Source organism: Trachypithecus francoisi, unplaced genomic scaffold, assembly GCF_009764315.1.
Source record: "Trachypithecus francoisi isolate TF-2019V2 unplaced genomic scaffold, Tfra_2.0 Lachesis_group19, whole genome shotgun sequence".
Classification (NCBI taxonomy): domain Eukaryota; kingdom Metazoa; phylum Chordata; class Mammalia; order Primates; family Cercopithecidae; genus Trachypithecus; species Trachypithecus francoisi.
Genome location: NW_022681464.1, coordinates 5,466,029 through 5,481,786, shown reverse-complemented (window position 1 = coordinate 5,481,786; position 15,758 = coordinate 5,466,029). Strand labels below are relative to the sequence as shown.

The 15,758-nt window shown below is 41.2% G+C and overlaps 1 protein-coding gene across 2 annotated transcripts in view; it reads right to left on the bottom strand.

Moving 5' to 3' along the window:
* Positions 1 to 15,758, bottom strand: part of MYO5B (myosin VB) — a 401,963-nt gene that overhangs the window by 238,715 nt on the left and 147,490 nt on the right. For both annotated transcript variants that reach the window (XM_033177765.1, XM_033177766.1), the window contains exons 3-4: positions 6,435 to 6,606; positions 3,346 to 3,490 (exon numbers count right to left, since the gene is read on the bottom strand). In XM_033177765.1, the coding sequence (XP_033033656.1) occupies positions 3,346 to 3,490; positions 6,435 to 6,606 (317 nt within the window). The remainder of the gene's footprint in view (positions 1 to 3,345; positions 3,491 to 6,434; positions 6,607 to 15,758) is intronic.

Here is a 15,758-nt window from a genome sequence, read left to right as displayed (position 1 = left end):
GGGTGAGATCTTACATTTCCTGGTGGCCAGTATTCAGCCTATCAAATAACTGATACTTTATAAACATCTGCCAATAATGATTTGATGGAAGACCTGAGGCTGAAGTTGAGGAAGGTAAAATGAGGGAGTGGGCCTTCTGGGTCTCAGACGGGGAAGGAGGAGCAGAAAGCACAGAGCTAAGCAGTGGAGGTCAGCCCCTTCCTCACAGGATTCTCATGCAGTGGACAGAATTCATGAAAATGATGTTTCATAGGATTTTAACACCCCCGTTTTCTTCACTGTGAATCTGTATTCACCCTCAAGCCCACACTTGGTAAATATGACAGAGATAGGGCCAGTGAACGATTCGATTCTCTTCTCTTACTGATATCTCCTCTAACTTTCCTCCAAGCACTAGCAGTTCTCTCCTGGAACTCTTGGTGGGTGGGTGTGTGGGGGGGAATAAAGATCTAGACTTAGCCCCTCATGCTCTCACAGAGTCTCCCCACGAACTCAGAGCATCAAGAGCCCCTGTGTGAGCCACATCAAGAAAGAAAATCAAGGCCCTGGTGAATGAAGAGAATCATTGAGTCCAAGGCCACCTGAGCTGTAGTCTCCAAAGACTGAAAACTATTAATGTTAGTTTCTTACACCTTTCATTTCACCCAGCTGTTAGGAAGGCTCAAATTCAAAGTACACTGTGCTAGCCTATGGCTACTTGAACCACATAATTATTCCAGTGACTACTGATGAGTCAGAAAAAGCACAACACAGTTGACAGGTACTGTTGAATGAATGTGTTCTAGTATTCAAAACTGATAGAGAAGGCCCATACAGGAAACACAGCAAAAACTTGTCCTGCATCTAACCAATGGGTCACCCTTCTTTCTTGGCTCAACAGATTCTGCTGAGGCTTCCAATGTACCTCTCAGATCAGTAACAGAAACCCTGAGCTGCTGACAACAGAACTACTTCAAAAATAGCTCTCGGATGGCCGTGGTGGCTCACGCCTGTAATCCTAACACTTTGAGAGGCTGAGGCGGGTGGATTACCTGAGGTCAGAAGTTCGAGACCAGCCTGGCCAACATGATGAAACCCCATCTCTACTAAAAATACAAATATTAGCTAGGTGTGGTTGCCCACGCCTATAATCCCAGTTACTCAGGAGGCTGAGGCAGGAGAATTGCTTGAACCCGGGGGGCAGAGGTTGCAGTGAGCTGACATCATACCACTTCACTCCAGCCTGAGTGAAAGAGCAAAACTCCATATCAAAAAAGAAAAAAAACAAAAAACAAAAAAACTCTCCCCTGTGGCCACATGTGCTGGTCTTCCTACTTCTAATGTATGTTCATAAGCAAAAATTGCACAAGAACTTCAGCAAAATTAGGGACCCAGCAGTAAAACAAGTATAAACCTTAAAACCTTAAAGAAAATCCTTAAGGAAGCAATCCCAGTTCAGCTTTAACATCCAAACTCTCTACTGTTAAATTCGTTGCCCTAGAGCAAGACAGTATCACCACTATCACCCCAGATTCCCACACATCTCCTTCCCCATAATGGGTGCAAAGGTCCCAAGCAAGTGAAATAACCCAAGTGTAGGATAACCATGGACTCAGCTTCAGGCATTGCAGGGAAGAACACAGGAATCTTGTCAAGAGGGTCTATAGGCTGGATAAAGCTAGAAGATTACTCAGGATGGAAAGCTAGAAGATTCTCAAGCCTACAGTGGTCCATAAGCAGCTTTGATGAAGAATGGAAACTTCTGACATGCCTAAGTGCAATGGCTAAGAGAATGGGATGAAAGCAACCAAACGTGAAGGCCAGTCATGACAGGACAAGTCTTAGAGAGCTGTCAGAGCTGTCAGCATGGTAGAACATGGTAAGAACCAAGCCACACCCACCTTCTCTTTCAGAACCATAAATAAACCATCTTCTAAAGGAGGAAAGAGTGTTGCCGTTCTCACATGAAGTGCATGTAGACTCGGGTGAATAGATTCTTCCAAAGCACAGAATCCGTTCAGTTCCCAGGCCTCCCTCCTCTGTGCCATACCCATGGCCTCCAACAGAAACTCATGCATAGGCTGCATACTGTGCAACATGCTAATGCTCATTCTTCTCTCCACACAATCTTCTAAACCACACACAATTGAGTAGGAGGTGCACGTCAATGAGTTGCCAAGCTAAGGGACTTCTACTTGAGCCCTGATAGCAGATTAATATAGTATGTGGTCTTTCATTTGGCTTTAGAGAAAAGTCAAAGGTTGCAATAATTTTAGCTCCACTCTTTGGAGAAATAGTTAACAGATCATTCTATTAGATTTTTCAGCTCTCCAATCAGTGGTTATTTTGAATACATCACTGAGTATCTATAATGAAGCAGACCTTTTATATACTGATCTCTACTGCCAGCAATGAAGCACTATAAATCTGCATGGACGCCCATAAAACAGTCTTCCCTCATGGAAACTTTCACTGGGATGAAAATGATACCCTGAAATCCACTGAAGCACAGACCACCTAGAATGGGATTCTTCCCCTATAAAAATCACTAACTCCTTTTACTAAGTTAATCTGAATAGCTTTCCTTCTCCAAAAAGACTTTGCTATATGTTGCCAGCTCCAAAAAATGTTCTCTAGAGGTGACGAGAAAAACTTGGCTGAAAGAATCTAGCATTTTAGCATTAACTGAGAACTGCATTTCCCCCAAAACACTGATAAAGCTCTCTCTCCCTACTTTATGCTGAAGTTACAGCCCATCACCCAACCCATTTTCTGACAAACAGACCTGCTATTTTTCAGAGTGAAAAGAATAACAGCAATAAGGAGAAGATCTACTTAAATACCTAAACAGAGCTCCACGTCCAGGCTAAAAACCCCAAACCACTATGCACAGCTGCCAGTTTGAAACTTCAATTTCTGCCCTCCAGTGCTTGGCATCTCAAGGAGTTGTCAAGGAGTCCTGGTTTCTTCAAAAGGGAGTCTTCAGTGAGACTAGCTGTAGATCAGGCTGGGGTAAGTGAATGGAGATGCTATCAAATGAATTATATTATACCATGAAGGGAGGAAAAGGGGACAAAAGGAAGTCAAAGAGAGATGAAATGCAAGAGATTTATTCCATTGCTCAAAAAAATGAAATAAGTCTAAAGAGTCACTGCTCTCCAAGTCTATGTTCAAGTTCACAAGAATAAGATAAAGGCATGAGGAAATGAGGTAAGTAATAGAATTTGGGCTGCTTTGTTTCCAAGATGTTTCCCTCAATCCCAGTCTTACCATCTCATTGTAAGCATCAGCTGCAGAGGAAGGTAAAAACTCCCCTTCCTGCTCACTGACTACTGAGGAGGACTTCTGGGCTGAGGACATTCTCACCTGGCCATCTGCTTGTAGGCTTCTTCTGCCACAGCAAAGATGTGGGGGTCCATGTCTCCCATGTTTTGGCCACTGTAGGCATAGATGACATCTTGTCCATAGATTGGCAACTGTTCATAAGGATTAATGGCAACAAGTACAATACCTGCAAACAGATAAGGTGGTCAGATTCCGACAGCACAGCAGACACCTAGCATCAGCTCAAGGCAACCACTCATTCATACATACGCCAAAAACCAAAGAATGAGAGGGCAGCAGAACCAGTCTTAACCAATCAATCAGCTCAATCAAGGCTCATTTGTGTGCTTCAGGTCTCCAAATACCCTACATCCTGGAATAAGCATACACGCATACACACAGACACACACAAATGCTAAAATAAATTGAGTTCATAAAATAGACATATGCAAGGTGTTCCAGGATCAGAGAGAAGAGGATATTAAGTTCTACCAGTATATATTAGAGAGACGTAAAAATCCATCTCAGAACTAAAATCTGAGAAAGGATTATACATTTTCTCATTTGTATATTGGTTATCTTAACTAAAATACAAATAACATGTGGACAGAGAATACAATTTACCTATCTTGAGATCTAATCTTGGCTCAGCCAACTATGTTATTTTTGGCAATTACTTCTCAGTACCTCAGTTTCCTCAACTGTTACATAAAATGGAGATAACAACTGCATTTATCTGGGACATCCCAAGGAAAAACGATGCATGGTGCAAGGGAAAATGCCAGGCATGGTGGCTCATGCCTGTAATCCCAGCACTTTGGGATGCTGAGGCAGGAGGATCATTTGAGGCCAGGAGTTCGAGACCAGCCTGGTTAACACAGTGAGACTTCTTCTCTACAAAAAAGTACTAGCTGGGCATGGTGGCATAGGCCTACAGTCCCAGCTACTCGAGGAGGCTGAGAGGAATGCTTAAGCCCAGAAGTTCAAGGCTGCAGTGAGCTATGGTGGCACCAGTGTACTCCAGCCTGGATGACAGAGTGAGGCCCTGTCTTAAAAAAAAAAAAAAAAAAAAAAAAACACTTAAGACCAGTGCCTTGTATAGTAAGGACTGCATGTTTGCCATTTTTTATTATACCACATCTCAACTTTTTTCCCTCACACCTTGTGTCCCCTAAAGAATGCATTGCAATGATGGACTCAGTAAATACGTGTTGATGAGAAATCAGGAAATGCTATAAGGTTCAGATAATCTTTTATGAATAGGTGAGGCAGGTTGTTACTTGAGCCTGTAGAAAGAAAAAAGTGTGAATTTGATCTTTCAGACAAAACAGAGATATGCTTTTTTCTTTCCCATAAGATCACATTCTGGATGTCAGAAGACCCATTGACTGAGGTACAAAAACCAGAAGCTTTTCCAGTCACTTGGGAAGGAGAAGACGATGAAAGGGCGGCTGCTAAGATGGGAAGTCTCCAACATTGTGCTCCCTTCTGGTGTCTGAAAAGAGACGCTATGAACGCAAAGTGTAATAAACCAGATTGGCCGGGCGCAGTGGCTCAAGCCTGTAATCCCAGCACTTTGGGAGGCTGAGACGGGTGGATCACGAGGTCAGGAGATCGAGACCATCCTGGTCTACACGGTGAAACCCCGTCTCTACTAAAAAATACAAAAAAAAAAAAAAAAAAAAACCCAGATTATTCCACATAAAGGGGAAAGGGCCAGGGGTAAAAAAGACACTCAAGTCCTCTTGACAGAAGTTTGCCTGAAAAGACCAAAATACAAGGCCCAGAACCCTGATAAATTCCACTAATGTGACTAATCACTTGGAGAATCCTCTTAGGAACAGCCTCACAGGTTCTGCTTGTTATTAGAGTTCTGTAAGATTCTAACTCATGTAGCATGCAAGTCACATTTCCGTATCACACTCCGAGGTCATGTGTTTTCCTTAAACATCCTGGCCCCTCCAGAGCAGCATCTAGTGCTTCCTGGATGACTCAGACTTCTGTGCCATTCAGTCACTCTGAACAGCTTGAATGGGAGGAGTCAAGATACATTTGGATAAATACATACAGACACTAGGACATCTTAGAGGGGATTCCTTTAAAAACAGAACTGATGGTCACTTCTCTTTTTCTCCTAAAATAGGAGTCCAATTTTAAAAGTCTTCTTTTTGAAGTAAATATCTTATTAAAGGCTCTGATAATGATCAATTTGTTTCAAATAAAACTCCCACCAGCAGTCGGAGTGAAGGAGCTTTTGGGAAACCACAGCTCTCAAGCACTGGAATCAACCTGCTATTGACAGCTCCTGAAATCCGGAAAAAAAACTAACTTAGTAGCTAAAACTACGAATTCCAAACCAAAGTGGAATATAAAAGTGAAAAACCCCTGAGTGCCTGAGGTGTCACTTATGACGATGAGCAAGACCAGAGGGAACGTGCCAGGCATTCCCACCCAGGACAAGACCACAAAGGAGCAACTCCCACAAAGAAGCCCTGCAGCCGGAATCCCCACCCAGATCCTCAATTTGCCTCTCAAACAATGGTTTATAGGGTTCTATTTTTGCTATGCCACTTAGCAATACTTTTTAAAAAGAGAGAGAGATCAGAATTTGCAATATAGGAAAGGAGAAGTTTTAAGAAAATCAAATATAATTTCAGGACTGTTTAAGTATGTTATGCATTTTGCTCACTAATTTGACAAATACTCATTGGGTGTTATGTCAGTGCAAACAGAGGCAAGTGAGAAGATCACAGAAAAGCAGGCTTTTCAAGCAGAAAATAAAACAAGGCAAAACAAAACAAGGGTTCGGTGCTGAGAGCAGGCACCCAGCTCAGGCACGATGCTGTACTTCCTCCTCTCCCAGGACTCCAAGGACTGAGCTAAGCCAGTCGCACCACATGGTGTGACCCATTTCTTCCCTGGTTGACCCATGATTAACACCAATCATCCCACAGAGACTGGGACAGCCTAATTAAGCTACATTCACTGATTGCAAACCTTTCAAGGGTTTCAGAGGAGAGGTACTTACAAATGAGAGAGTGAAATGAGGACTCCTAAGCATTTGAGTTGAGCAAGTCTAAAGCTAGTAAGCACTTTCCAATACATGCAGCCAACAGATGCCCCCCACTTACCACAGTAAGTGTAGATATGGTTGGACTCCAGGAAACGGACCTTCAAATTGTGCAAAACTGCAGGTTCATGAAGATAGCTAAGGGCAGTCAGGTCATTTTCTCCCACCAAGATATCTGGATTCCGTAAGAAGGGCAGCTGGTTGCGTTGTACGTCAATTGGGTATTCCAGAATCTAAAGACATGCAAGTAGCAGACACAAAAAGGTGGTTATGAAGCATTAGGTCTGTACTCAATGTGCTGTCTTCTTAGCTAGAATCATCATCTTAACATGATAGTAAGTAATGAAGATAAATCATGTTTTAAAGAAAAACAAACTGAACAAAATACCTGTGTTCCCATGACAGACTAGTTCAGATGGAAAATTTGCAGATAACATAACCCCAGGATATTAAAGTAGAAGACTGACACACAGAGCTCAGGAAACATAACCAGTTCTAAGAGAGTGTTCTATTGCTTCTTAAGGGAAAAATACTGATTCTTTCATTTCAGTTGCAATTGGAGTGCTGTTCTTTCCCTCCATCTAGAAAAACTGCCTTGACTGGCCCCCATTTATTGCTGGTGCTTCATATACTCTCCCTCATTAACCAACACCATTTTTATTTGGATCATCTTGTATCTGATGAACTGCCCTCTATAAGCGACCTCAAGTTGAACCATTTGTGCATAGATTTCTCCCCAACTAACTGCAAGTTCTTCTAGGGCAGTGATTTTGCTTTCACCTAAAATATATTAGGAGTTTGATATATATATATATATATGCATAATCAGGGAGTAGGATTACACATTTTAGGTCAAATCTCAGATGTCAGGTGTTATCCTTGTATTCCTAGCACTTGGACAACATTAAGTACTCAAAACTGTTCATCGACAGGATACATTTGTAACTCTCAGTACCTGTATGCACACATGTACATCTACATGGGTAGTTTATAAGAAGGTCGTGGGGATGTTTTTAAACATTTAAACAGGAGGAACTTGGCTGTTGCTCACCATGTTTTATCTGAGTGCTAAGATTCTTATACTGTTCTTAAAAATCTTCTGGGACACTTATAAAAAGTTTCCTGAGCCCAACTTACTTATCAGGAATTCTGAGGCAGGGTTCAGGAACCTGAAATTTAAAATACATTCCCAAGTTATTCTGATACAGGTGACTTTTAGATCATATTTTAAGAATTTCTATTTTACATAAACCTTTTAGGAAATTCCATGGACACAGACTCCATTTACTGGGGTAACGGTCAATTTTTAAGATAATATAAATATCAATGTTCCTCCCACCCCATTTTTAGAGGGACTTGGTTATCAAATCTTAAGGTATATTAATAAACCCAGCAATGAAAATGCTAAGATAGGCAGATAAATCAAGTGTAGCAGATACAGAAAGAAACACAAGCACATAGAGAAAATTTGTATGTTACAATGTTAAATTGCAAATAAAAGGTTAAAAGGATCTTTTCGAGTAGTATTGGTAAGTAAATTAGTTAGCCATTTGGGGAAAAAAAATAGGCCAGTATTCTTATTCTTATTCTCTCTTGCCAAAATAAGTTTAGATAGAACAAACATAAAAAAAAAAAAAATTTTAAACTGGGCAAATATTTCTGTAAGTTTTTGAAGGAAGAACTTTTGAAGAATTATGTAAAAGCCAAAAACATATAAGAAAATATTCATAAATTTGGCCATAATTTAAAACTTTAAACCTATCATAAAACCTACCATTTGCAAAGTCAAATGGGAAAAGGGAAAAGGGGACAGGGGTTCTGCATTATACAATGGAATTCCTAATCTTAATATACAAAGAGTTACAAGAAATCCAAAAGAAAACCAACACCCCAACAGAAAATTGTACCTAGAATACAAATCACAAAATAACACACGAATAGATGAAAAACTATTCAACTTAATCAGTAACCAAAGAGATGCAAGTAAAAGATTATCAGCTATATTATCAGACTGACAAGACCCTAATAAGGAAGAGGGTAGACAAACAAGTGCACCACTTGTGGGAACAGATTGGTTTATCTCTGGAGGTTTATATCTTAGCAGGCAACACCTAAATGAGAATTTTTTCATTGATGAACTCTTCTTCCTTGGTCTCATGAAATAATTTCACAAGTGAGCCAAGATATGTTCTCACTGAAGCTATAGACAGTGAAAGAAAAACTACAGGGACAGTCAGGCAGCTGCTCACAGCATTCTTCTGAATTAAAAAAAAAAAAAAAGTATGCTATAGGAATAAAGTGTGTAAGAGGATTCCCTTTATTTAAAAATGTATTAAAGCCTAGATGGATGACCATGCAAAATATCATTGGTTATCTCTGTTAGTGGGATTTCCTTTATACAGTTCCCTGTTTTTTTCTTTATATTAATCAAGGCTCTTTTTTGTGAAAAGGTTTTTTATTTATATTAAACTTTGTCTATGCAGGAAACCAGTGAACCATTAACTATCATGTAGATGATGCAGACAAATTTCCACAAGGTGGGAACAGGGGGAAATGGAGAATGTCAGAGTGCTGATTTTTATTTCATTCAGTTCTAGAGTTGGCAGCCTTCTTCATCCACTGTTAGTGGTATCACCAGGATTCTAATCAGACCTCCCTCCCCACAAAGCATCCCAAAGACACCTTGGTGGAGATGTCCCCAGACCTGAGGGAGCACAGCTGCCCTCCTCTCCCGGGCTCTGCACCCAGCTCAGCGGGCAGCACAGGGACTGCCAGGTGCAGAGCCACAGAGCTCATCTCACTCAGCCACTCCTCTTTCAGATTAGAAAGCTGGGACCTGAGCCCAACGGCTTCAAGTCCTGAGGCAGAAATGCTGGCCTCCTCTCGATTCTCAGATGAATCTCTTCAACTCTCCCCCCAAGAATGTAAACTAATACAACCATTAATGGAAAATAGCGTATAGATTCCTTAAAGAACTAAAAGTAGAACTACTATTTGATCTAGTAATCCCACTACTGTATATCTACCCAGAGGAAAAGAGTCATTACATGAAAAAGATACTTGCTCATGCATGTTTATTGCAGCACAATTCACAATTCCAAAATTTGGAACCAACTCAAATGCCCATCAATCAATGAGTGGATAAAGAAATTGTGGTGTATATATATATGTGTGTGTGTGTGTGTGTGTGTGTATTTATATATTTTATATACATATTTGTATAAGTTTATATATATATAATGGAATTATTACTCAGCCATAAAAAGGAATGACTTAATGGCATTAGCAGCAACCTAGATGGGACTGGAGATTCTAAGTAACTCAGGAATGGAAAACCAAACATTGTATGTTCTCACTCATAAGCAGGAGCTAAGCTATGAGGATGCAAAGGCATAAAAATGATACAATGGACTTTGGGGACTTAGAGGAAAAGGGGTGAGGGATAAAAGACTACACAATTGGGTTCAGTGTATACTGCTTGGGAGATGGGTGCACCAAATCTCACAAATCACCACTAAAGAACTTACTCATCTAACCAAATACCACCTGTTCCCCAAAAACCTATGGCAATAAAAAAATTTTTTTAAAAAAGACTCTTCCCCCAAGCACATGGAGGCAAACACACATGCAGTTTTGTGAAAACCATCGACAAATAAAGCAGTGGTATTGGTTTCAGTAAAACTGATAAGGAGCAAAAATGCCCAGAGCAGCAGAAAGGAGGGGCTGCAAGCTCAGCAGCCAAAGCTGCAGATTCTTGGGTATGTGGACATCCAGAGGGAAGGAAGGAGTGAGAGACCTGACAACAGATTTTTTCCTGTAACAGGAATTTGATTCTAATACTGCTGTGAGTGTCTGGCATTTACAGCTAATATGGTTTTATTTGACATCTAAGTGTTTATGACAGTGATCGGGGCCACGAACTTTCTGGCACAAAAGATTCCATCCACTCCATATTAACTGGGCCTTCAGAGGTGAAAAGGAGGCTAAATGTTAACACTTACCATGAAATTAATGCTTTGTCACCACTCAGAGTGGACCTTGGCTCCTTTCTGCAACTAGGAGCCGGGAATCAGGAACAGATGGAGGTCCCCAATTGGTCCCAGTCTGACAAGCGGGACTAGACAAGTGAGAGTGGCAGGAGGCCTAGAGTAGGAACTGGTCTATACCTGAGCTCTCCAGGAGGGTAGCCCCTAGCCCTATGTGGCTATTCCAGTGAAGTTAATAAAATTAAATTCAACTGAAACCTCAGTTTCTCAGTCACACTAGCCACTGTTAACACAAAGTGACTGAGGCAGGTCTCGACTAACAGAGGTTTGTCTAGCCAAGGCTGAGGATGCAGGCAGGGAAAAAATATAAGATTCATGAGCATCTGCAGCCTATGCTTTGTCCAGAGGGGTTTGGAAACTTCAAGGGGGGTTGGGAACTTCAGTATTTAAAGGGGAAAGAGCAAGTAGAAGGGGAAAAAAGGGAGAGAGAAGGAAGGTAAGCAGTGAGACAAATGGTTACATTCTTGTGGCTCTGATTAGCCTCAATAAATCCATATTTTACATGTGAAAAGAGAGAAAATGAAAAAGTCCATTGTGCATTTGTCTCAGAGTAGGCAGAGGGATGATTTCTGGTCTTGTCCTTGTGCTGTACCTGTGAAGATAAGCTGGTAATTGACATTGTCATGGTGAGAGTCAACAGAACTCAGTTTTGTAGGCCTAGTTTATAGGAGTGATATGTACCCTGGAAGATTTAGGGACTCAAGAAATTTCCTTGTAAGCTATTTGTGAGGAAAGCCACCTGGGGAGATAATGTGGTCTTCTATTATTGTGGGAGCACGGCTTACAGATGAGGCTACGACACAGGGCTGCAAAATTACAGCTGTTTGGGAAAAGAAGAAAAGCAGTATTGCGTGACTCAGTTCCCAAGCTTAAATTTCCCTTTGGCCCAGCGAGTTTGGGGTCCTGAGAGTTTTTCTTTTTGAGATAGAGTCTTGCTCTATTGCCCAGGCTGGACTGCAGTGATAGAATCTTGACTCACTGCAACCTCCGCCTCCTGAGCTCAAGCAATCCTCCTGCCTCAACCTCCCAAGTAGCTCAGACTACAGGTATGTACCACCACACCTGGCTTATTTTTGTATTTTTGGTAGAGACGGAGTTTTGCCATGTTGCCCAGGCTGGCCTAGAACTCTCAGGTGATCCACCTACCTTGGCTTCCCAAAGTGTGAGATTACAGGTGTGAGCCACCACGATCCTGGCCTCTAAGAGTTTATTTTCTTTCACATCACATTTTAAGGGTCCAATAACTACATGTAGCTAGTGACTGCCACATTAGACAACTGAGATACAGAACATTCCACCACAGCCAATATTCTATTGGCAGTGCTGGCCTAGACTGTTCTAAGCCCTGTGGGCCTATGATTCTATACTACTTAGTAGGTGCTCAAAAAATATTAGTTTAGTGAAATGTCTGATTCACTGATAACTTCTCCCACACCTCAATCTATGTCTGTGTTACATAGTACAACAGCAAGATGGTATAATCATAAAAAAGTCTTTGAATGACACTCCCAAATATTTGGAACTAATAATAATCATACAGTGGACAGAAGAGGAGAAAGAATTGGCTTTTATTATCTACCCATGGAACCAGAAGCTCTAGAAAAAAAGATATGCTAGTAAAAACAGGGCTACCAACTGGCAAGCAGTTGGTGTTGATCCAGAGGTGGAAATGGCACTGAATAGGAGTGAACCCCTGTATTCAAGTCCTGGTCCATCAAATAAAGCAGTGGCTCTCAACCCTTCCAGGACACTGGAATCCCTGGGAGAACTTTTAAGAAAGATAACCTACATCCCATCCCAAGATTTTGATTTAATTAGTCAGACTGAAACCCAAGCTTTGCCTTTTAAGTTCCCCAGGGGTTTTTAATGCACAGCCAAAGTTGAGAAAAACTGAACCCAAGTTCTGCAAGGCCTTGAGCCCATCACTTGACTTCCAGGAACCTCAGTTTCGCTAATTGTAAGATGGGAAGCCTAGTTTCAGCAATCTTCAAGGGTCCTTCCAACTTCATTGGCTGAACGTTTTTAACTTAGGTCCATGGGTGCAGGGGTTTTCTCATTTGTGAAATTACAACAGCTATCCTAGAAGAAAAACAATGTTAAGGAAACTATTCCTAGGTAAGAGGAATCCTCAAAGCTTAAGTCCACTTACCACCACTATAGTAGCAAGCATGTGGCTCTAGGTTCATTTAATATTCATTAAAAGGTTGTTTTATGCTATGTCCTAGACAAGCACAAAAAAACACAAACATTTAATGACTGTTCTGCTGTGTCTCATTCTCTAACAGTCCTGTGTTTAAGTTTTACCACCGTCTTCTCCAGTCCCCAGAAAGCTTATTCTCCTTAAAGAGAACCTTCTTATTCTTCCTCTTGCACCACAAAGCACAACACAGGCACTCAATTACTTGAAAAATAAAATACTCTGATTTATGTAACCTTCCAAATTAGGAAATTCAGTTAAGTCATGAGGAAGTAGCAAATTAACACTGAAACTTCAGTGGCTTAATACTGCAAAGGTTTATTTCTCATTTACGCTAGGTGTGTAAGACTGGCTGGTACTGAGGCTCTGCTCTCTAAGGTCACACTGACACCAACATGCTGCCTGACAGTCACCAGGCAGAGGAAGAGAAGAGCACAGCAAACTCCCGTGGGTTCTTCTCTGCTTCCACCTGAAGTGATCGATATCAGTTCTACCTAGCACACCCACTCGAAAAAAGTAATCACAGGGTCCCACTGAACTGCAAGGGGGCTAGGAAACATGGCAAAGCATGAAGGTATCATCTCTGACACCCTAAGTGTTCCTGCTTTGAGAAGTCAGCAGGAAATCCAAGTAGTATCCAAAAGAGCTTCAAAGAGAGTGTGGGCCAGTCATGGTGGCTCACGCCTGTAATCCCAGCACTTTGGGAGGCAGAGGCTGGCAGATCACCTGAGCTCAGGAGTTTGAGATCAGCCTGGCCAACATGGTGAAACTCCATCTCTACTTAAAATACAAAAATTAGCTGGGCGTGGTGGCATACGCTTGTAATCCCAGCTACTCAGGAGGCTAAGGCACAAGAATCACTTGAACCCAGGAGGCAGAGGTTGAAGTGTGCCGAGATTGTACCACTGCACCCCAGCCTGGGCAACAGAGTGGGACTCCATCTAAAAAAAAAAAAAAAAAAACCTTGTGAAGTTGGAGGACTCAGAGACTCAGATAAGAGGGTGGGTGGAGTAACATCAAATAGCTTGCCATGGACACCAGTGTTTTAGAAAGACTTCTCTAGGTGTTTGAAATTGAGTTTTTCATATTCTAAACCCTATATTGTATATTTTCATTGTAAGCTAGATGGAAAACTTCATAAAGGTATAGATATGTCATTTTTACTGTTGTATAATCAGACTCTGGCACATAATTGCTCAATAATAATTTTTAATGAATGATGAATGAACAGTGATGCAAGTAATTAAAAGAAGAAAAGTCTATAAATGAAAAGCTACTGATAAACTGCCTGGTCAACACACAATTAAGAGGTTTGAATTATAAACAAGATTACAGCAGCATAAAAATATGGAGTCAAAGTTAATCTTTTGACTTCAATTTATTGCACCGCTTACACATTCTGTTGGAACCATGGAGCCCCAGTTTAACTCCTAACTTGGTGTACTTCAGCAATGAACAGACCAGACCACTTTCCCTATGGGCTTAAACCTGAGTTTCTCAGCCTTGTCACTGTTAACATCTGCGGTTGGATAGTTCTCTGTTGTGGGGGTGCCACCTTGTGCATTACAGAGCACTGAGAAGCATCCCACTAGATGCCAGTAGCAAATCCTCCTCATGACAGTTGTGACAACCAAAAATGTGCCCAGACATTGCCAAATGTTTGTGACAGGGGTGCAAATTGCTGCCCCACTCATCTCCAATCTGAAGCAGCTGGGCAAAGCATCCTAAACCTATGGGGAAAAAATTAGCGGGGAAAAAATTAGCAGGAAAAATAGGTCAATGACAATAAATTAGAAAGAGCTTCAAGAGTACTCATCTGCAGACGGTGTGTGATGCTTGCACAACACTGTGAAGATACTTAATGCCACTGAACAGTACACTTAAACATGGTGAAAATGTTGAATCATTATGTATATTTTACCATAATTTTTTTACACTTTGACTCTTTAGACAAGATGACTAATTACAGTGGTAGCAATATTACCAGTAGATAATTATATACATTATACTTTATGCTAAAACATTTTGTGTATGTACAATATAACCATGATAACTGAGCAACTGAAAGCAAGATAAAGATAAAAATAAAAATTATTAGGAGACCCAAAAACCAGCATTATGATAAGAACTAAAATGGCCAGCTAAAAGAAGTAATCAAACTCTACCTCTACTAAGAAGCCTTCCTGGTTCCAGAAGGGTATCCATCCCTCAGACATTCTTAGCTTTCTGCTTTTGCCAGATGTGTGCACAGCAGGCATTTAAGCTGCACTGAGTAGACAAGTGCTCTGCATTCTCAAGGTATATGAGTCTGAGTGCATCAATATGCAAGGACAATAGTCCTAGTGGTTCTGTGAGACTATAGCTTCTTGACATGAGGAACCATGTCTGATAGGACCTTGCTATAATGTCTTGATATGTTCAGTACCATCCTTAGACCTGAGCAAGAGGGACCCCTTCCTTGACACTGTGTTGCAGAGGGCATTAAATATCACATAATATAAATTATTAAAGAACACACGGTGTGCCTCCGTCCTTGGGATCAACATTCAGTGCTGTCACAGCATGACCTGAAATGCTCAACACCGCTCTGGTGACTAATACATTCAGGCCCCAGAGAAACACTTCTCCACACCTTGTCCTGTGTTCTTGAAACAAGACAACAGTGCCCAGTTGCCTTGAGGTTCATGGGTTGAAACATTGCCAGTACTGGAGAAATGGTGCTTTGGAGTGTGGGGAAGAATCAGGCAGCAAAGATGCTTAGGTAAAACGGAGGACAAACTCATTATCCTTCCTTTCAGATAGCCCATGCAAAAGATCCTTTCATAATGGATTATCATTTTCTAATTGGGCCGAGGGTCCAAGTCCTTGCTTCTCCATGTGCTCTTGTTGTGGTTCCAGGGGTGCTAAGTATTTGCAACCCCTGCAACATGACACAGGAGGAATGCTTTAAAATACTGAACAATTTATACTACTCATGTGTTTACACATATGTGCAGGTATAACATGCCCAAACCAAGATAGTGATTCTATATATTGGCAGCTGGATAGAGAATGAATAGAATTGCAACTATATTTTTAAAATAGTAAATGTTCAAACATGTTTTTAATTAAAAACATGAGATTGAGGGACGGAGCAAGATGG